Source organism: Chroicocephalus ridibundus, chromosome 10 (assembly GCF_963924245.1).
Source record: "Chroicocephalus ridibundus chromosome 10, bChrRid1.1, whole genome shotgun sequence".
Lineage (NCBI taxonomy): Eukaryota > Metazoa > Chordata > Aves > Charadriiformes > Laridae > Chroicocephalus > Chroicocephalus ridibundus.
In genome coordinates this window covers 14,761,790-14,782,620 of record NC_086293.1, presented here as the reverse complement: position 1 = coordinate 14,782,620, position 20,831 = coordinate 14,761,790, and the positions used below count along the sequence as shown (strand labels likewise).

At 46.7% G+C, this 20,831-nt stretch overlaps 1 protein-coding gene across 5 annotated transcripts in view; it reads right to left on the bottom strand.

Moving 5' to 3' along the window:
• Window positions 1-9,444: 9,444 nt before the first annotated feature.
• Window positions 9,445-20,831, bottom strand: part of FRMD4B (FERM domain containing 4B) — a 136,434-nt gene continuing 125,047 nt past the window's right edge. For all 5 annotated transcript variants that reach the window (XM_063348068.1, XM_063348069.1, XM_063348067.1 and 2 more), the window contains 6 exons: window positions 17,705-17,761; window positions 16,228-16,375; window positions 14,864-14,989; window positions 13,291-14,096; window positions 12,577-12,709; window positions 9,445-11,158 (listed from right to left, as the gene is read on the bottom strand). In XM_063348068.1, the coding sequence (XP_063204138.1) occupies window positions 11,038-11,158; window positions 12,577-12,709; window positions 13,291-14,096; window positions 14,864-14,989; window positions 16,228-16,375; window positions 17,705-17,761 (1,391 nt within the window). In that variant the 3' untranslated portion in view covers window positions 9,445-11,037. The remainder of the gene's footprint in view (window positions 11,159-12,576; window positions 12,710-13,290; window positions 14,097-14,863; window positions 14,990-16,227; window positions 16,376-17,704; window positions 17,762-20,831) is intronic.

Genomic DNA, 20,831 nt, shown 5'->3' with positions numbered 1-20,831 from the left:
AAAATTTAAGAACGAAATAAGCAGTAAAGGAAATAAATAACAAAAACCCAAGCCAAGAACTTAATGGCTTCATTTGCCCCTTTCGGTATTTCAGGGGACATTCTTATTTTATATTATGCAGTAGCAAGCACAACAGCAGACCCACACATCAATCTATCTGGTCTCGCAGTTTTAACCCCCAGCGATTGCTGTCCGTAATAGAGTCCATAAATGGTTTCCCGATGTTATCAAATAAATCAATGCTCTTCGGTAACTGGTATGTTACTCTCCCAGACGATGCTGTTTGGGTCACAGAAGCTGTCTATTCAGTGGTTACTTATCGCTTGCTAATTTCTTGACTGTAAATAAAGCCCCTGGCCACCTTCTTATATTTCCACGATCTTCAGCCAGGCCATCTTGGGCCACGGTCTTGTCAGATCTGCTAAGCTAAGTAGGGTCAAACCCAAGATGTCCCCATGAGAAGGAAAACAGGGATACTGAGAACACTATCAGGTATTTGAAAAGCAATTTTTCTTCTAAGTAGAAATATATCACTTGTCAATACCACGATTAGGAAACACTATACTTTTGGGAGTGATGCCTTCTCCATCAGATGCAGAGCAAAGGGCTGCCCGGTGACACCTCTCCTGGCGACATGGGTGCTAATCCCATAGATTTCCAAGGTGAGTATCACATTTTGCCTACTTTAGGTCTCCATAAATCACCTCGAGTATAGGATTCACTTCCTTTTCTAACACGTTGCTTAGCATTTTGGTGTGCTGGAAACGGCACGTTAAGGCAACAAATGACACCCTCCAGGCTGGGGACACACTCACAGCCAAACCGAGAAGATTTTTCCCAAGGCAAAACTCCCATCTTCTTTCCAACAACATTTGCGGGTACTCCCCTTGGAGCTTCCCAAACTAATCACTCATTCCTCAACCTTCATTAAGACAGGAAAGCCACTTCCATGGGTAGCACTTGCTATTTTCACGCCAATTTGACACTTGCTCAGGAATGCCCCGACTAATGAGCTGCTGCAGGAGGTGCCCCGTTACCACAGGGCAGAGCTGCGCCAGCAGCTACACACCAAGCACAAGTGGAAGATCACAAAGCGATCCCTATGGGTAGCAGCTCAAAATTAATGGTAACTAGGTACCTGACAAGTGTTAAAGGCACTTTAGGAGCAAACCGATAGAGGAAAAGGTCTGCCCTCGGTAACGAACAATTCATACTTACTGCTTACTGGCTGCAAGGCAGGTAGTTGCATATGAATGAACTCTTGCATGAAACCCAGCAGGGTCTCATGCAGGATTGTTTCACTTCATTGCTTTTTCTCATTTGCGCATTTTCTTCAAAAGGTCCAACCTATCTTTCTTGAAAGCAAAAGCACTGAGAAGTTTCTAACTCAAATATCAAGAGGGGCTGACTCCTGTGTCACCATTTGATGCGAGGCAGGCCATCAAACCATGCTTCGAGTGCCTAAAACCTGTTCTATTTTTAAGATAATTGATGGGACACATGCTGATGCCAAATGCTTGAGAGCAATTTCTATAATGTTGGCTTTCATATTTTTTTTTTTTTGTGTATAAACCCCACATATTTATTTCCCTCTATTACCAATCCATGGCATTTGTAAGTGCCAAGACATTAACTGGAATGAGCTGGAGAATGTGCCTGTGTAACGTAACCTTGCATCACTTTTAAGAAACTCGTAGGCTTGATGGGGCAGTCTAAAATTGACAAACAGTAGCATACACCAAGTATGTCCTGCAATGCAGTGTAACGCAATATGTGGATTATAAAGGGTCAGATGATGGGATCTTAACAATAACAACCGCTGAGTAACGAAAGCAATCGTAGAGAGACACCCTGTGGGAAAAACACCAGGGGAAAAAAACCCAACCCACCACACCTCCAAACAGTTACAGAAATAAATATATCAGATTAAGTTGGCTGCTTAAATACAGTAAGGACATCTGACTTTTGAGGTATTTGCCCAAGTTTCCTGGCAGGGAGCTGCAAAGTCAAGCCCCCGTGGGAAGCAGCAGGCGCGGCAGGGGCTGGCGCGGGGACAGGGTGGAGCAGTGGGGACGGGCCACGAGCCCCTTGCCCCCATGGTCACCAAATCACTGCGTCTCACCGCGTGGGGGTCTGGCAGATTCCTTCAGCTCCAAGAGGAGCAAATGGAGCTGCACCTCCTGTTTCGGTGGGACCTGGATGCCTCTAATTTGTCCCAAAATAAAAGAACATAGTGATTTTTAATTTTTTTTTCAGTTTCCTTTTTCAGAAAAGTCGGAGAGCAGCTACACTGAGTACTCCCTATGCAGCAGGAAACCACCTCTGTCATCATCCACATTCCTTATTATGAGAAAAAGAAAACACTAAAACATGTAGAGAGGGAATCATAGCGTACCAGGTTGGAAGGGACCTCAAGGATCATCTGGCCCAACCTTTCCTCAGTTCTCGGTTTTTCTCAGTTCTCTCAGCCTTTCCTCATGCATCAGCCTTCCCAGTCCTTTGATCATCTCGGTGGCCCTTCTCTGGACCCTCTCCAGCCTGTCCACAGCTTTTTTGTATAGCGGGGACCAAACCTGAACACAGTATTCCAGGTGTGGCCTGACAAGCGCTGGGTAGAGTGGGATAAGGACTTCTTTATCTGCTGGTGATGCCCTTGTTGCTGCAACCCAGCACCCCGTTGCCTTTCTTTGCTGCAGCAGCACATAGTTCACTCGTGTTGAGCTTGTTGTCCACCAGGACCCCCAGGTGCCTTTCCACAGAGCTGCTCCCCAGCCAGGGAGATCCCACTCCTGGGTTATGTTTTCCCACCTTACACCTGTCCTTGTTGAACTTCACAAGGTCCTTGTGAGCCCACCCTTCCAGCCTACACAGGCCTTCCTGCAGGGTGGCTCTCCCTTCCAAAGTGTCCACTTCCCCACTCAGTTCGGTGTCATCAGCAAACTTCATCAGGGCACACTTGACCCCATCATCCAGATCACTTATGAAGATATTAAACAGTGTTTAATATCCATCCCTGGGGGACACCACTTGTGACAGGTCTTTGGTCATGTCAGAAATTAAGGAGAGAACATTTCAGCCTGGGGCAGGGTATTGACCCCCCCACTGGCGTGTCCAAAGCAATCCCACAGGGAAAAGCACAGGTGCATCAGATATAAACATCTTGGTTTGCATCAAGAAGGGTTAAATAATTTGCTGATGGATTTCTAAACAATTTCAACTGTTTAAAACCATTTTAAAAAGACCATGCAAATCCCCATGATTTTGGGGAAGGAGGCAGCTCCACATACGAACACTGACAGTGACATTTTGCTGTGGGGGGCCTGGGGATGACACTGAGGAGAACGGTGCTGGTCCTGGGGGTCTGGGCTGATCCGGGGCAAACCTTCGCCCCATTCAGAGCCAAAACACATCCCAAATTTCACCCTCAAAGCCCGAGTTTCTGTGCTCCCTTGCCAATGAACAATGCTACGCCTCACCCACCCTGCCCCCAGCCAATATAGATGCGCATTTTTTTTTTTACTGACCATGTTTTGACGTGGTTTGAGCAGCACCCCCAGCACAGAGGGCACGTGATGCCTCTTTGCACCGTGCTCATTTCCAAAGCAGCAGGTCTGTGGCTACAGGAGGGAGTTTCTAGTCCCAGGTATCATTCACAGCGCAATCCCAGGCAAAACGCCGAAACACTCAGCACTAGTTCCGTCCCTGCTAACTCAGTATTTTACTCTCCCAGCTCGTCTCATTTATGTGACCTTGGCAAAGCACTTCCACATACCTGGACATTTTCATCTCTGGGTGGTGGCTCGTTGCCTCGTCTTCCCGAAGCACAGCACTAACAGCTGCCAAACAAACGAACCCAGCCTGTGGTGAATGAAAACGGGTCTGAGAGAGACCATGAGCAATTTTCTTGTTTTATGGGGAACAGGCAATTCGTGAGGGGACGTTGAATGTGTGATCACGACCTCAGGGACTGAGCTGTGGCTCTGCCCAAGACTTTTTGCCAATGGGCAAAAGCAAAAGGTGCCCTGAGCTGCTGCAATGTGGCTTCACCTGGTCTGGGATGGAGCTGAGGCTGGTCATGGCCTTCAAAGGGGACACCAACCCCCTGCGGCAGGGACCGACCCAGGACAGAGACCCGTGGCTGCCCCGGGGCAGCGCTGGCTCCCGTCCGACGGCCGCAGCTTGCCCGAGCACAGGGCAGCGCGGGCACACACGGCAATGAATCGCACACGACCCATCAGCATCACACAGGGCATTTACCCAAGTATCGACTATTATTAACCAAGGGCTTGTTATTCCAAATCTGTGTGCAAGACAGGCTCGGAGACTCGATACTTTGCATCAGAAATGCAAGCTCGGACCCTCGGAGAAGACATTCATTCCCCACGCAGTCTGCACAAGAACCTACCTGTGGCAGCATATCCAATTTATCTACTATTTACTATTAACTCCACCTTTATTCTTATGATTTAACGATGCTCTGGGTTTGCATGGTAGAGCCTCAGGAGCGACAAAAGCCTCCCACTAACACCAGCAGCTAGAATTAAACTTTAAAATGCCCTCTCCCCTTTTCAGCCAAATTTATAGTTTCCCTCCCAATGGTGCACAGCAGTACTATTAAATCAGAACTGTTATGACACCACACCAAGGACTCTTGTGGGAGCAACAGCCATCATCATCACCTTTCGAATGAGCGATAGTCTCCACATTTATATGAAACACTGAATTCAGCACAAGCCAGATCAGATATGGTAAGAAACGGAGTCATTCTAGGAAACAATGTCACCCTTCACATTAAACATAAGGTGTCTCTTTTACAGCGTTCAAACCTGTCACAGCCCCATACCTCGTATCAACCTGCCGCTAAAACGTGCCGGCAGGCAATGATGCTCAAGGCCACGTGGCGATTTTGTTATGTATGTGCAGGGCACGTCCTTCCCTAACCTCACCCCAGGAACAGGTGGAAGGGTTTCTTCTAGAGTTACTCCAGCTGAGCCCTGGCTGGCTGCAAATCTTCTCCATCTGCAGCTCTTCAATGACACTCTAACGATTAAATATAAATTGAGACTCATGCCTGCTGCACTTCAGATGGGCAGGAGATGCCCTGGGAGATGGAGCACATCCCTCTGGAGTCAAGGACTTGATGAAAGATTTATGGCGATTCCCTTCATGATGGACAGACACCGATAACAAAGTTGGATGGATGACAAGGAGCTGCTTCTTGTTAAAGGTCTTGCTTCTCTTTCATGAAGGCCCTGACATCCTCCTGGGCTACCACCACTGACCACAACTCACATTGTCCCTTCTTCCAAGGAGGAAGCATCACATCAGGTTTGACTTGCTGCATCAGAGCATGGGGTAATTGTCTTTGATGATAAATCCTGCCCCAGGAGATGATCCATGTGGTCCTGAATCTGTGTCTGACAGCTACGAGGGGAAGGGGAAGGTCCTGCAGACAAGGCAGGGGGTTGTGCCTCAGACAGGGTGTCACACCACCCTTACCCAGTGGTACTGTGGGCATCACAGCGACGCTGGGAATGGGAGACAGTGTTTTCTTTGGAAAGCTCAGCCGGACACTGCGGACACACTGTCCTGGCATGTGAGGGCGCTTGGCCAATTTGTGACAGGACAGGGCAGGTGGAGGAGAGAGTTAAACAGGAGGGAAAGAGGGTGGACAACAAGACAGCAAACGTACAATTGCCTCCTCTTCCTCTGTGCAGGCCTAGGGTGGGGTCAGCTCTGAGGTCCCAATGGCGGGGTCAGGTTTCAAGACCAGAGACTCCAAAGTACCAACCAGACACTGGTGTGGGCGAGGAGCAGTTCTGGAAACACCAGCCACCACAGAATCCATCGTACCTGATAGCTGAAAACATGAACAGATGCCACATGCAACCTCATCCCTTCCCCCAGCAACATCATCTATACCCGCACAAAGGCCCATTTTGTCACTGCTTGGTGAAACAGCAAACATCCGTATCTGCAGAGTTACCCAAATTACATAAATCCAAGTGCTAACTGATTCTCATGAAGGTGCATTATGGGGGAAAACGTGGGCTGCCCCCGGATGAGAGCTGTAGGTCCCCTTCCCCTGCTCTATACAAACGAGTTCATTGCTTCACTCGACTGCAAAGCCAGATTCTCCCCGACCGACCCGAGGAACACCGCGGGGCTCCGGTGCCTTCAGCAGGAGAAGAGCAAGGGCAAGAGCCTGGGACACGGCAGGGAGAGACTCAATGCCCAGCACAGCACAATGAGAAAAAAAACCCACACAGCACAGTTTATCTCTTCACACATTTGCAAAATAAGATTTATTCCCACCACCCCCCCACTGTATTTATCTCAAACAGCTGCAAAAAGTAATTTGAAAACCACTCTGGGAAGTTTCTGTTACCAACGAGATAAAACAGTCCTAAGGACACAGAGATTTTCCCCTGGCACAAGATCCCTAGGAAAATGAAAAGTCCACGGAGAACAGGTAATTGGACTTAAATTAATAAACAAAATTAAAAGTTTGCTCCTATTTACTTTAATTTGATAGATTCCAGTATTTGTGTAAAGGCCTTGCTATAGCTGAAATTCTCAGGTTCCTACCTTATTTATTCTACCATCTTTCATATTATTTCTAAATATGATAGAAAAGCAAAAAGGAGATGTAAGAGTGGTGTGGAAAGCAGAAGTCTTCCTAGGAAAGGGGTGAATTTACCCATAAATTGCCAGGCAAGTGCAGTGACGGGGAGCTTCTCCCCGCCTGCAGAAGTGGCTCTCTTGCATTAATCCCCAAAGCCCAGGAGATGGAGCAAACCTTCAGCCTTTCTAGGATCTCCTACAAAGGTTTCCGGACTGGCTGGGTCACGGTGGAGGCTTCTCACCCAGCCCTGGAGCCACGCAGCCTTGCTGTGTACAAAACTGCCCCAGCCCCGCTCGCATTGAAGCTGAACAAGTCCGAGATCATAAATGAAAAGTCAGCAGAAACCTGCAAGAGTCACATCACGCATTGAGTCACCTTGGCCGACAAGTTTCGTATATGTGTGCTCGGGTGCACGTTAAAGATTTTTGACTTTAATGATCTGTCCGCGTTAGGGGAGGGGGCTGCGGGTCTGAGCCTCATCCCTCCTCGTCCCTGTGCCGCAGGAATGTCCAACACCAGCCTCTCCCAGGGCTTGCGGCAGCTCCCACGGGAGTTTGTCCTCCCACATCTCGGAGTATTTCTGGTCAAAACAGCAGAGAAAAAGCAGGCGGCAATTAAAAACATCAGGCACGGCTTATTTTAGCACAGTGCCCTAATGCCTTTTTAAGGACTCCTGGCAAGGACTGGTTTTTCTTCTTCATCCCTCAACTGAAAAGCACACAGAAATGATCCACTACATGCCGTTTTACGTGGGCTTTTATTTCCCCTCCACACTCTCATCTCATCATTTAGAAGGCATTTTCTGCCTTCTAAAGAGAAGAGACATTTGTGACGCTGCAGGCCTGTGGGATTGTTCTGGATCACACTAAATAAGAATTTCTAAATATTTCTTCAAAGTGGAAGGGGCAGGAAGGATTGGAGAGGAGTACAAGAAGCAGGAAGGCTCTTCAGTTCTGCTGGTCAGGCACTAGATGTCCTCACTAATCCTGGGCTGTGGTTAAGCAGCAGAAAGCACAGAGGAGGTCGCAATTGAAAGCGAGCACAGGTAATTTGTATTTGAGCTGTGACCAAATACGGTAAGTTACACGAGTGTGTCTTTATTACCTCTTCAGCTGCATTATCCAGACCTGGCCTCTGTGAACAGCCACGCACATGCACCGAACCACCCCTCCAGAAATGCAGTGCCACATTGTCAGCAGGAGGTCTGCAAAAGGCAAAGTTAAGGTTCCTGGGGAACAACTGGCAAAAATCAGGTGTTGCCCAAGCAGCACAGCATTGTCAGCTCCCTTGTCCATGTCCCTTGTCCATGGGGACATTGTGTCCTCCCTCTCCCTCCCTGTGCCACCCAAGGCCGACCCCAGCCCTTTGCTACCTGCCCCAGGCAACATCTGAGAAGTTGAATCTTCTTATTCTCTCCTTTTCTGGGCCTCCTTCTTCATTCTGTACCTCCACCCTTCGTAGAAGTTTCTAAGAGCACAACTCTTGCAGGGCCAGGCATGCAGAGAACGACAAGAGGGGTGACAAGTGCTGCACTTGCCACGCTCCTGCTCTTGGATTTCCAGCTCCTCTGCAGCTGAGTTCTTGCCTACTGGAAGGTACAAGCAGGCTCCGAGGTTTTATGCCCAATCTCCCCAAATACAGCAAACCTCATCCCAAACCCACCTCAAATTCCCATCTTCTCAGTAATATCCAACTGTCCCGGTCCTGTCTGAGCAAGCCAGGAGGCCAGGCCAAGTGCCAGCGTTGTGCCAACACGGATGTGTTAGACTAAGCTAAATCCTGAACACCAACAGAAAAGCCAATACAAAACTCAATGGCTACAGCATTAAAACAAAGGAATGCAAACAACGCTTTAAATGGGGCACAGACCTTGTCACGCACCTCATTTCCTTTTTTAAACAAAAAGCTTTGAAAGCGCCGATAAATAACCGCCAGCCTGCACCGACACCATTAGTTCTGGCTAAGGAATTGGACTTCGTACCAGTCAGCTTCCTGCTCAAACACCAATGTTCTGTAACAGCAGCAAGCACGACTCAAGGAATGAAGAACCTGCAAACAGAGAAACCTCAAAAACTACTTGGAGAAATAGAAAAGTATGGTGACATGGGAGTACTTTTAGTGTGCACATCTACAAGTTCTTGTTAACGTCTATCGTCACCAGCAACCCAGAAACAAGCATAACATTCAGTGGGGGTGGTGAAGATTATGGATCCCACAAGATGTAGGAAATGACAAATGACTCAAAAAAAGTGAGTGAGATGTAACAACCCCAACTGCTTGACGACCAGGGTGCAAAAGGAGCTGCACACCTAGAAGCCAAGTCCCTCCTCCAGAAAGGTGGGTGTCTCAGAGGGCACAAGCCCAAAAGAGGACCCAGCAGATGAGCAACACAAACCCCAAGAGCCACGCTCCGAACGGGAAAGGCTGCAGCAATTTTTAGGTGCAAGGACAGATAAGCAAGAAGCATTTCCAGAAACGTGAGGCCACCTCTGTCTGTGCACGGCTGCCGAGCTGAGGCTGGGCAGCAGGTCCAGGGACAGTGACCGTCCTGCGGGGATGCTGAAAGAGCACCACTCCTCCCTCCCCTCGCACCATCCCAAATTCAGATTTACAGACGTTTTTCGGGAGAGTCTGAAGTGCCAAGTTTCCCCCGGGCGAGGCCACTGACCCTCTGCACCCAACCTAACATGCAGGCCAAAAGAAATCAGACCGCGGTGATTTACTCTCTTACTTTAAAGCCCTGAAATAACACACACTGCACTTTTCCAAGCACTCAAGTAGAAACAGGAGGAATGCTGAAGTGGTTTTGGTAAGCACACTTTTTAGTTTATTGACCTATACAAAATAATAGGTCTAAAAAATTCAGAAGTAGTAAAAGAATAAGCAAAAAGAGCTTTCGCATTTCTAGGAGGCTATACAAATATGCAAAAAACAAGGAAATAAGTTATTTTTTATTTTGTTTTTGTTTGTTTAATTCCAAATCGCGACTCTAATAATACAAACGACTAAGTACCAGCTTAACAAGTGTGTTCTTCTGTATATATTACATGCTCTGGAATATTGGTAAAAAACGTCAAAAAAGTTTATCAGAAACTTTTCTATTCACAATATGAACAAGGTGTAACTAATCCTTTGTATAAAAGAAAAAGAGCACCATTTACGGAATCCTGAAGCACAGTACAGCTGAGAAACGAAAGAGATTTTACTGAACGCAAACGACTCGTCGGAAATCACGCAAGATAACCCATGCCAATTTGTTCCTACAGATGGACGACGTGAGGTAGGTTTATCCCTCTTAGATCAAGACTGCAGTCGCACTTTTTTTTTTTTCCCCTACACAAATGGTTCCGTGAAAATGCTGTTCTGTCACTTAGTGACTTTGCAACGCACCTGGCGGTTCAGATGACTCATGGTACAGCCCTAATGCCCCTCATTTTAAGGCACCCGCTTGCCTGTTTGTGTTTGCATCCACCTTAAAATACTGGCCGGTACAATCCAATTGTTTGCTGGGTGATCACCGGAGCTCCCCACCGTGGATCCTCGATTCACTGAGGCAGAGCAAAATGTCACCGTCACCCGACGAACGGGGGGTCACTGAGCAACCACCGAGAAAATTTGCCTACTCCTCCGCACAGTGAAGTTGTACCATGGAAAAGGTCATTAAATGGGAGGTTATTAATTACATTTTATCATGGAAAAGAGTTCAAAGTTTACTGCTTCTGTTTCCAAAACCCCACAACTGCCTACAGTTTTACAAGACGTACTGTGTCAGCAAATTCTTTTCTTTCCAGAACTTGCTCATGGTGCTAACAAACACTCTTAACGACACCCCAAAAATTGGATAAACTCACTCAAACCTCCATAATAAAAAAAAAAAAATCCAGCCTTCCTTCAAGTAATGTTCCAATACTGATTAAGTCATCCTTTGCCTCACACACACACAGTATCTATCCTTCATAAGCTTACGAATGTCCTTCCAGGTCACCATAAGCCATGGCAGTATCAGTTTTCATTTCTTCTTCTTTCAGACATCAGAATTGTGCTCCTAGAATTCCTGGTTTTTTCATAAGAGTCTCTTTTTCACATTTATTTTTTTTCCTCTGAGGTTTGCCTTCAACATCTTCCAATCTTCCAAAAAAGTGCTTGCTAAATATAAATACTTCAACCAAGTGCTGCATCTAGTCAAGGATTAAACTGTGGCTTGCTCTTGCTCGCGTAGGCTATCCGGATTCACAAAGGAACGCCATTCGTGGTAAGACTTTACCGTTTTGCTACAGTCTCTCAATGCTGAATTTAACCTTTCCCAGCGAAACAGCCCGCTTCCTTTTCTTGTTCGGTTTGGAAGTTGCCCCCGAGATCTGCCTGGGGGTCACAGCGTTTTGTGCAAGGCATGCAAGGGTACGAAGGCGGGTCTACACGAGCGTCCCGGGCTTTGAATCCTCATGCCAGAATAACCTCTGCTCGTTGCTGTGCAAGTCGTCTTCCAAGCGGCTCTCATCCTCACCACCCAGCTGGCTCGTCTCCGCATAGGCTCTGTAAGAGAGACACGGCATCAGGGACCAGCGAGAGCCGAGGGGAATCCCCAAACTGCACAAACTCACGCAACCCCCGTGGGCTTTTAAGTAACGCTGGTTATTGTGACTTCAACCCCAGTGTAATCTGCACCCAAACACAAACCCAGTTTTGGTGCTGTAATCAGACAAATTGTGTGCGACAGGATCTCAGCTGCTCAGAATTGTCAGGACTGTAGAGCGTATTTGATTGCTCGTTTGCCATAATTGCATTAAAATAGAAAATGAAACAGATGAACGATCAGACAAGTGATTCACAATATGGAAAATTAATAGCTAATAAACCTTATATAGAAAAAGCTGCCAAAATAAACAGAGTTTCCAAAGCCTAACTGTAGGAAGGATTTAGCAAAACCTGTATTTTTAAACACTGTTACAAGTAGATCTTCTAAATGACTGCAATAAAAAAAGCCCATGGCATTTGGCTTAGAAACAAGGATGTAGCTGAAAGCTTTTGTATCTTTCCTTACACTTTCATTTATTTTAAAACAAACAAAATTAAAAATTCATTAATTTCATGCAAGTCAGCCTGGCAGCAAGCACAAGCTGCAACCCATGAAGCAGGAGACACAAAGATGGGGTACTTACTACAGCTGGCTACACTTAGCATAAGTGTACTTAAATGTGACAGCATTTGTGGGGCCAGGGCCCTTCCCCAGCCAGGAGGTCTCCGTTCTCACTGGGAACAGCCGACGTCGGATAATGGGGGGAAGAGACTGAAAACATCAAGTAGAAGCAGCAAGAGAGCTGCACGAATTTCTGGAAGGATCAAGCAGACCCTGGGCTCCCGCAGTCCTCATGAGAGCCCCCATGAGCAGCATGTCCCACCTGGTTCCTAGTGGGACCTAGGAACATCCAAGTGAGATGATCTTGGCAGATGGGGTATCGGCTTTGAACACCAGCACTCAGACATGAGGCTGAAGAGACACGTTTCCTTTCCTTGTTTTTCCAGAAGTTTATCGGCACAGGCACTACAGCTTCAGAAACACAACAGGACTGTGTCCTGCTGGACTGCTGATGGGGTGGCAGGAGAGACCTCCTGTCACAGGGGGCGAGAGAGACTCAACACTGCTCCGAGCATCGCAGCCACCAGGGAGAGCGAGACCTTCGATGGTCCAGCACCAGCCAGAGGAAAAGGCTGTGCAACAAATGAGTTCATCCTTCACTATGACCACTTCCCCCTTCCTCGAATATTGGTGGAACAGTTAGTAGTGGTACAGGTCATCTGCTTCACACAGAGAGGACTCGCTCTCACAAAGTCAATTTTATAATTACTCTTCATCCTGGCCCTTTGAAATCAAGTTGATTTCCTCAGAAGTTTTAACAGCCTGTGAATTGCAGGAGGAAGGGCAGAAAACTCTGGATATGCTCTAAACTCACCTGCTCTGCAAAGGAAGGTTGCCATAAACATTCCCGTAACAGCTGGCATAAGAGGAATGAGACAACGAATCGTAGTCTGAAAGTCCCAGTGCAAGTGGGTTTCGCCAGTTCCCTGCAGCGTTTGCAGAAGATGCTGGAATTAAACAAAAAAAAAAAATTACAGCAAATTAGATCTTTCTCCAGATAAATCAGCTAAGACAAATGAGACAATTCTCATTAGTGATCTCTACGGGTTTCTGCAGGACACTCAAGCAGACAATGCAAACACAAAATATGATTTACAAGCCCTGTAGGGAGGAAAGCACTGGGAGGGTGGTATTTTGGAGCCTGGGAATCTCTTTAAGAAGACTTTGACCCATTCAGTGATGCTCATTGCACTGTATTTTGGAAGCCACCACAGCAACTGCATTGACATGGCATGAAGTTTTCCACAGGTAAACACGCCTGTTTGAAAGCCATATGGCGCTGTGCTTTTTTTTGGACTACTGCACTTGCAGAGAGTAAAAGGCAGTTTTACCCACAGGAGAAGGCAACAATCAAGTCTTTCTTCCCAAGCTTGGAACAAGTAGTTCCTATTCAATTCCTCTTCTACCTTTAAGGACAGAGCTCTAGCCTGACTTCTACTCTGCTGACATCAACGAGGCAGAGGAGGGGGGCAGAAGTTGATGCAGGGACTTACAAAAACACTTAAGCATAGAAGAAATCAGACATTACCCGAAGAGAAAGATGACACTCGACTGCTAGGAGAGCACGGCACCTGCAGACCAGCAAAGCCCAAACTCCTTTGAGATCCTCTGTCAGACTCAAAGCCCGCCTGCAGGCTATGACCCTGTTCCTTTTGACTGGAGGCACGTTGGTACCAACCACGGAGATGCTCTGCTACTAAGGCCTTGTGAATGTTTTTGGTTATATGCTCCGTTTTAGCAACTTGCTTCCTTGGAAGCCTTAGGGTTGCATATGGGTTGTGCGGTACTCTGTCCACTTCATCCTCATGGTAAGACCTGAATTCCCTGTAACGGTCATATCCGTAATGTGCCGATGAGCGATAGGAAGGATTGACACTGTACTGTCCCTCCGTATCACTCTCATAAACATATCCTCCATTGTAATAAACATCAGATTCGGTGTATGGGGAGTATCCAGAAATATAGTAGCTAGAAGAAGGCTGCTCCTGACTTTTGTGGTAGACACCATTGCGGACATCCTTCTGAGCAAGATTTGGCATACTTCCTGAATTTGCAGCAGAAATGTTATGTTTCTTTGACCGTCTTCGACCCCTGGTCCTGTTGTCGAGCGTCTGAGTAGTATAATACGGGTTGGGAGTAGGTGTCACACAGTAATATTCCGCGCTTGACTGGCTAGTGTAGGATGATCCGTCATCGAGGATCTCTGTGCTGCTGCTTCGCTGGGACTTTGAGAGGGTGAAGGCTGCCTTTTCAGCAGGAGTCTCGGACAGCAGGTGGGTTTGGGATTCCAGGCTTCCGCTGCGCTGCCGGCAATGGTGCGGGGAAACATCTGGCCTGAAACAACACAGATGTCGGTGGGTTAAAGGCAGTCACAGGCAAACACACACAGAGTTGGAGAGAGCACGCACGGGCAAGTCAGGCACGCTGCCTCCCCAAAGCACAATACAAACACAGTCTTTGCTTTCCACAAAGAATATCTGCATCACAAGAAATTCAGCGTGGCTGAGTTTTAGATTTCCTGCCACAGTAGGAGACCTCTTACATAAAAATCTATCGTGGTGAGCAAGGTTAATCTGTGACAGGGATACATGCAAAGCTCACACACTCACATTTTTGAATGATTTACAAGGCGGCTCTCAGTTTTTATGTAGGTAGAGTCTACACAAGGAACTGAACTAGGAGCAGCACATGGGAAGATGGGTTTCCTGTAGCTCTGTCTCTCAAGGCTGCATTACCCCAGCCAAATAAACCATGAGCTCTTCATAACACTAAGATTTATAGCATCTCTCCTTCCCCAGCCCGGCTTCTCAGCTGTCTAATAACACAGGTGAGCTCACATTGCAGCTCTCTTCCCACAGCAAGGGCACTAATTGCGATCTCTCGCCTCTATCTGGCCACTTTTTCAGGAGGCTTGTAGGAACGTAATCCACAGACATCTGTCAGCTCGTGCACAAGTTTTTGTGGGGAGACCACTAGCTGATGGACAATACAATTTCATAAGCCTCACTTTGTTAGAAAATGAGGCTACAAAGGAACCATAAAATAAATTCTGTCTATCTTGCAAGTGTTTAGGACGGACATCACATTTAAAGTCTCCTTACTGTAAGTGGCTGCTACTGTAGGCATTGCGTGTGAGCACGGGGGTGGTAGGCATGCTTCTCCCTCCGTGGGGCTGGGGCGGCCGGTCCAGGGTTCGGTAAGGACTGCTATGAGTCGAAAGCGGGTCCCTGTAATGAAGGGGATAACCCCAGATAGGTTAAACGACATGCAAGTCACAGCACACAGAATACGTGCACCCTAAGTCTCGAAGAAATAAAACGAAGAGCATAAAAAGCAGGTAAGGGTGTAACTGGATATACTTCCCATATAAAGAACATATTTGTTATACAGGGAAGAAAAATTCAATCCCTTTTTGTGGTTCACAGGGGCACCACAGCAAGGGAGGCCCTCACAGGTAGGAAAAGCTGGCGCCAAAGGACAGAATTATGAAGCAGAAGAGCCACAGCAAGTAACAGAAAAGCAAAGCAATCAGGTTTTAAAGTGAAGCGCATCACAGCTAAAGGGTTACATATGGCTGTAATTCAACTTCTAAACATCATGTGGAAGACTCTTCTGCTTATCTTGAGGGACAGCCGAAAAAAATGCAATGACATGACAATGCCCAAAACTTCAAAAATACTCCAGCTTGCTTTCAACAGCTTGCTCAAGCAAGACACAGTCCAAGAAATATCAAGATCAGCAGGAGTCCTTACAGAGAGAACAACCAGCAGCACATCAGACCCACAGAACATGATCACACAACCACCAGTAGAGCTGCTGCTACCAACGCACCCCATGGAACCCTTGTTCTAGCTCAGAAAGTGCCCAAATCCCACAGATACATGCAGGAACCCCACAGCCGGCCACTGCAGCTGGCACTATGGTGGTAGCTAGTTGAACCCCAGTAACTCTGCTCTCACATGGCGAATTGCCCATCAGGACTTAAGCGAATTCTGTATGCTTTGACAACGGTACCTGCTGAAATACCAATCCCATCTGGAGGGATGGGTATGGTTTGGTGCTATCTGAAGCCATTGAACACAGTCATCAGGAAAACTACAAGTTGTTTAATTAATACTAAAAACAAACCACAGAAATGGAGACAAAGGGTGACAGTACTGGTGGGCATGAGCAATTCCTTAAATGCAGCCCTTGCTATTAAATTTCTCACCCGTCTCAAACCTCCTTCACAAAGACTACACTACCCTACAATTTCAGAGACCATGACAACTACTTATACACACTTATCTACACTTTTGTTACTGAACAGGAAATTTAGCTCCCATCACCTAATCCTGCAATGGCAGAGGAGTGTGGAGGCAGCAGGCTCCGCTGGAGTGCCTGTAGTAACAGAAGCCTTGGCAGGGACAAGACGGAGCTCACGGCAGCAAGGCGGAGAGCACGGTGGCAGCGAGACGAGCCCTACCTGGAGTGTCTGGTTTCCAAGAGCTGCTCGTTTATGGATGACTTTCTAAGGTGAATCCTCTCCACCCCGAGGGACTTTGGTGGAGGAAGCCTTGGAGAAAGCTGCGCAGAGCTGGGTCTCTGTGCTGGCACAGGAAGCGATTCACTGACTGTTGGAAAGGAATGCGTATTTTGTTAGCAAAATCCTTGATATTTTTGCCCTATATGCAAATCTGTGGCCCCTAAAGCAGAAACACTTTGCACTACAGAGACAAGCTGTGAATCTAGAAGGGCTCTCCTGCCTGCCCCGAGCTCTCCTCCACACAGACAGGACATCGTGGAGGCTCGTACAGATCTCAGCAGCACCGACTCCTATGGTTACTACACCCAGGTTGGGACTGTGCCAGACCAAAGTGGAACTTCCTTGGGAAAACACCTGTTTGCAGCCCGATCCCTCCCAGAGCCGCGCAGGCAAGCTCAGCCTCTGCAAAAGCCAGTTCCTCTCCCTCACCTTCCAGGTCTTTACTTGAAAATGACATTTTAAGAATTAGTTTTGGAACACAACCTAAAAAGGACTGACTTCAAAAGCGACTGAATGAGCAAAAGACAACTGACAGACGAATTTGGCTGAAGGCAATTGGGAAGACGCTGGTTTGATCCTTGCTCTCGCTTTGCTTAGGGCACAACCCAGGTCCCATCAGAGTCAAGAGGAAACTCCAACTAATACATATAAATGCAGGACGAGCATCACAGAGAACACTTTCAGAAGCCGAAGCGCTGGCTCTACTTCTACAAGCAGGAATCAGGTGTTACTCCATTTTAAAGCACAAGATGGGTTGTACAAGTCTAAAACTAGGACAAACTAAGATCAGAATCAGGCCGTAACTGAAAAGTGAGTAACAATTTAGATAATGTTTGTCCCCAGATGATGATTATCCAGTCGAAGGGAGAGGCAAGCCAAGTCCTTTCCACCTTGTGGAACAGGGCGTGAATGTGTGTGTCTGTGGGTGTGGGTGTGAAATGAGTAAGCTGAGCAAACACCATACCCATGCAAGATGCAGGCTCACTAGGTAACAGATAAACACAAACTGATCGTTAATATTTGTGCCTATTCTACTTTTTTGTAAGTTTTAGAGTAGCTGTGAGGACAGAAGAGCTGGGCAAATCCTCCCAGCTCGTACCTCCTCCAGCCACTCATCTGCCTCTGGCCAGGTCCTAGGGATGAAATATTTGTTTGAAATTCAAAGCCTTCAGCTCACAGGCTGGGCACGTTAAAACCAATCACCTTCTCTAAAGACAACTCAGATCAGCTCACAGAGCAGACACTTTCAATAATTAACCCATTACGAAGACCGACATTCCTGGTTAAGTCTTTTCTCCTCCACTATAAAGTAATTTGTCATCGAATGCCACCAAAACGTGGTGGCTAAAGGAGATTAAGTCAAAGAAATGTCTCTGAACAAGCACACTTCATAGGAAGAAAAAGATAAGGAACGTACCATCATCATAGGTGGTTGTATCGGACAGGGAGCTGCTCTCAGATGGGATTATATCATCTGTGAATGAGAACAAGTACTTTAAGCATAGGAGACCCAACATTAATTTCCAAATATCACATACAGTTTATTTTCTTCAGCTTCAGAGACAGCTGCTACTTGTAACACTACAATCTGTATGCTTTAGCCCTCAACAGCCTGAAGACAGCCCTGCTTTGGAGTACAAGCATGACCTAGTTGTGCTCACTGCAGTTCAGCAACCTGCCTACGTAAAGGAGATTTTTTTCAACTGCAGCAGGAATCAGGCCAAGGTTTACAAAGGTGTTTTCCACCCAACTTCCAACAGATCTCACAGGGTGTTTTGGTGCTTCAATAGGAGTCAGGAGCCTACAGAGACATGTAGATCTTGGCTGCTAGCATCCAGTCTCCTCTAGGTACACACGAAATCCCACCAGGTAGGTACGAAATGCCTTTTGAAATTTGGCATTCACTTTTGAATGTTTCATCAGCATGCAAATTCTGTTTCAATTAAATTAGTATCAATCCAGAATAATCCCACTGATTTCAATCAAGTTATTGCAAATTCCAAGAATGCAGAGAGCAGTAACTGTTGTACGGGCACTGCAATTTTTTTCTGTTTCTTTTATGTTTTGTTATTTATTCAAAGTGCTTTACTGCAGGTAAAGCTGTCCTCTCACCTTGGTATTGCACATTACCACTTGTTCCTTGCTAAAGTTTAGAATAGACCAACAGTGGCAGAGAAATTAGGCTGGTGATAAAAAGCAGCACAAGAGAATTAACCCAGGGAAAAAAAATCTGTTCCTAGGCCATTTCTGGCAAGACACGGTGTTGATGGGATGAAAAGCCTACACGAATCTCCATGCAAGAGAGACGAAGCAAGAAAAGACGATGGCGGCAGACACGTTGTGTATTACACCTGCTTCCTCCATTGCTCATCACGAGCATACACAACGTACGTTGCTCCCTCGGTGTCACACTTTGCTGCGAGGAAAGGTCTGGTTACAAGAACTCAGTAAAACAGAGCAGCTTTTCAAGAACAGCAAAAGATGAGGGCTGGCCCCGGCCCTGAGGGGACTTGTCAGACCACCGAGGATGGGCTGCAGCTCTGCTTGCAACCCGACACTGGGAAAAAGCTTCAGGGGAGCTTATTCCCATGAATTTGACCACATGGTGGTGAAATATGGAACTGGGCCCAGTGCAAGGAGGAAAAAAAACCTACCTAGAGAAAAAAAACATCCAGTCTAAAGCTACGCAGCTGGATTCCTGTGGGGTCTGCAATGCTGACGTATGTGGGAGCTCTGAATTTAAATCCTAGATCTCTGCAATTCCCTGCAAAAGTTGAAGAAACTCTGGGCTACAGAGGAAGCAATGGAAAGGGAGAGTGGAACACGAGAAGCAGGAGACAGTCCGGTATTTCCTTCACTTCCCATCCCTTGGGATTTGGGAAGAAAACAGCTATGGCTTGATTCAATAAATCAGTGTTACTATTTAACATGTTATTTCCAACAAGTCATTCCCCAAATTTACAGATGCAAATGACTCATCATGGCTCAGCCTTCCGAAACCTTGTACCTTGAGCCCGAAAGTACAGAGAGCGACGGTGAAAAGGTTACACACAAAAATCAATTATTGAAGCAGATGACAGTTCTGCTCTATGTAAACATATTCACACTGCAGCGTAAGAGCCAGGAACGGAAAGGGAACACAGCTAACATTGCTGGCTAACTATTTGCTGTCTTGCAGTCCCCACCTGCAGTGAGACCCTCCAACACACAGAGTCTAGTCCTGTCTGGCTGTGTCCACCTTCCCAGACAGCAAACAAGGATGTCATACATCAACTGTTGCAAAATTATGGCCTAAATGTATAAGGACCAACTCCTAAGTTGCTTGTTTGCACAACAGGGCAAGAAACTGCCTGCAACAAAGAGCAGTGACTGTGCACGGATGCTGCCTCACGGGTCTTCAGTGGCTTCCTGGTCGTCACTACACATCACGTGCTCCAGGTAATACAGGACCTCCCACAATTAGTATCTGGATTGGTGAGCAAGACACTGGAAAAACAGATGTTTTCCTCATCTCTGTCAATCAGGAACTAGCTGGGCCACATTAAGTAGTGATCATCAGCCTTTCGGAATAAGCACTTTGTGATGATGGATAGCCCAGTGCTGCCGTGGTTTGTGCTGGGTAAGAATCCAAACCAAGCTCTCAATGGGAATGGGATCCCCAACAGAAACCTGGGAGCACACAGGAGAAGGGTCTCCTCCGGGGAAAACACATGTTGGCAAGAGGTCTCACCTCAAGGGTCAGTAAAAGGGTATCAATATAAACAGCATAAAAACCTTGCATTCTCTTTCCCACCCGGCAATTCCCAGGAAAAACCCCACAAAACAGCATTTCCTCTGGGACAAAGGGAAAAAAAGAAATCAATTAAACATTAACAACTATCCATATATATTTTCCACAGATGGGAGAAGTAAAACATATCCTAAAACTGTTAATCGCTGTGGAAACTAGAAAAGCCTGCAATACCTATGAGGTTTTACTACTCCCAAACTCCTTCAGTTGGCTGGGATACTAGCAAGTTTCCATACTTTATCCTATGAAACAGCAAAACACCTCACCTCCTCAGGAAAAATCACACTTTCAGAATGGAGGGGCCAAGGGTATCTGCTTTCACTGTGCTCATCAATGGCAAATACCTTTAGTCAAAAATCTATTTGACACTACTTGCATTTATAAACTCTTGAACTTTGCTTATGCCTTCCCGGAAATCAGTAATTTTTAATCAAGAAGCAGAGTCTTTGATCCTTATTTCCTTGATCTTGTAGAAAAACTCACAGGCTCTATTTTTGCTCGAACTGTAGCGTTGCGGAAGGGAAGGGAGAGAGATCTTGCACATGGCAGCTCAGACATACAACTGCACCCAACACACTAAGAATTAAGACACCATACCGGTTTCGGCTGAGATGCTCCTGCCAGCCTTTCTAAGCGCAGCACCTTCCGTCCCTACCTGGTGCTGGAACGAGTCTCCACTTGTTCCTAAAACTGCAGCTTATTCTGCCCTCAGCCTGTAAGCAGTGCACTTATCCTATCAGATGCAGCAATTGCA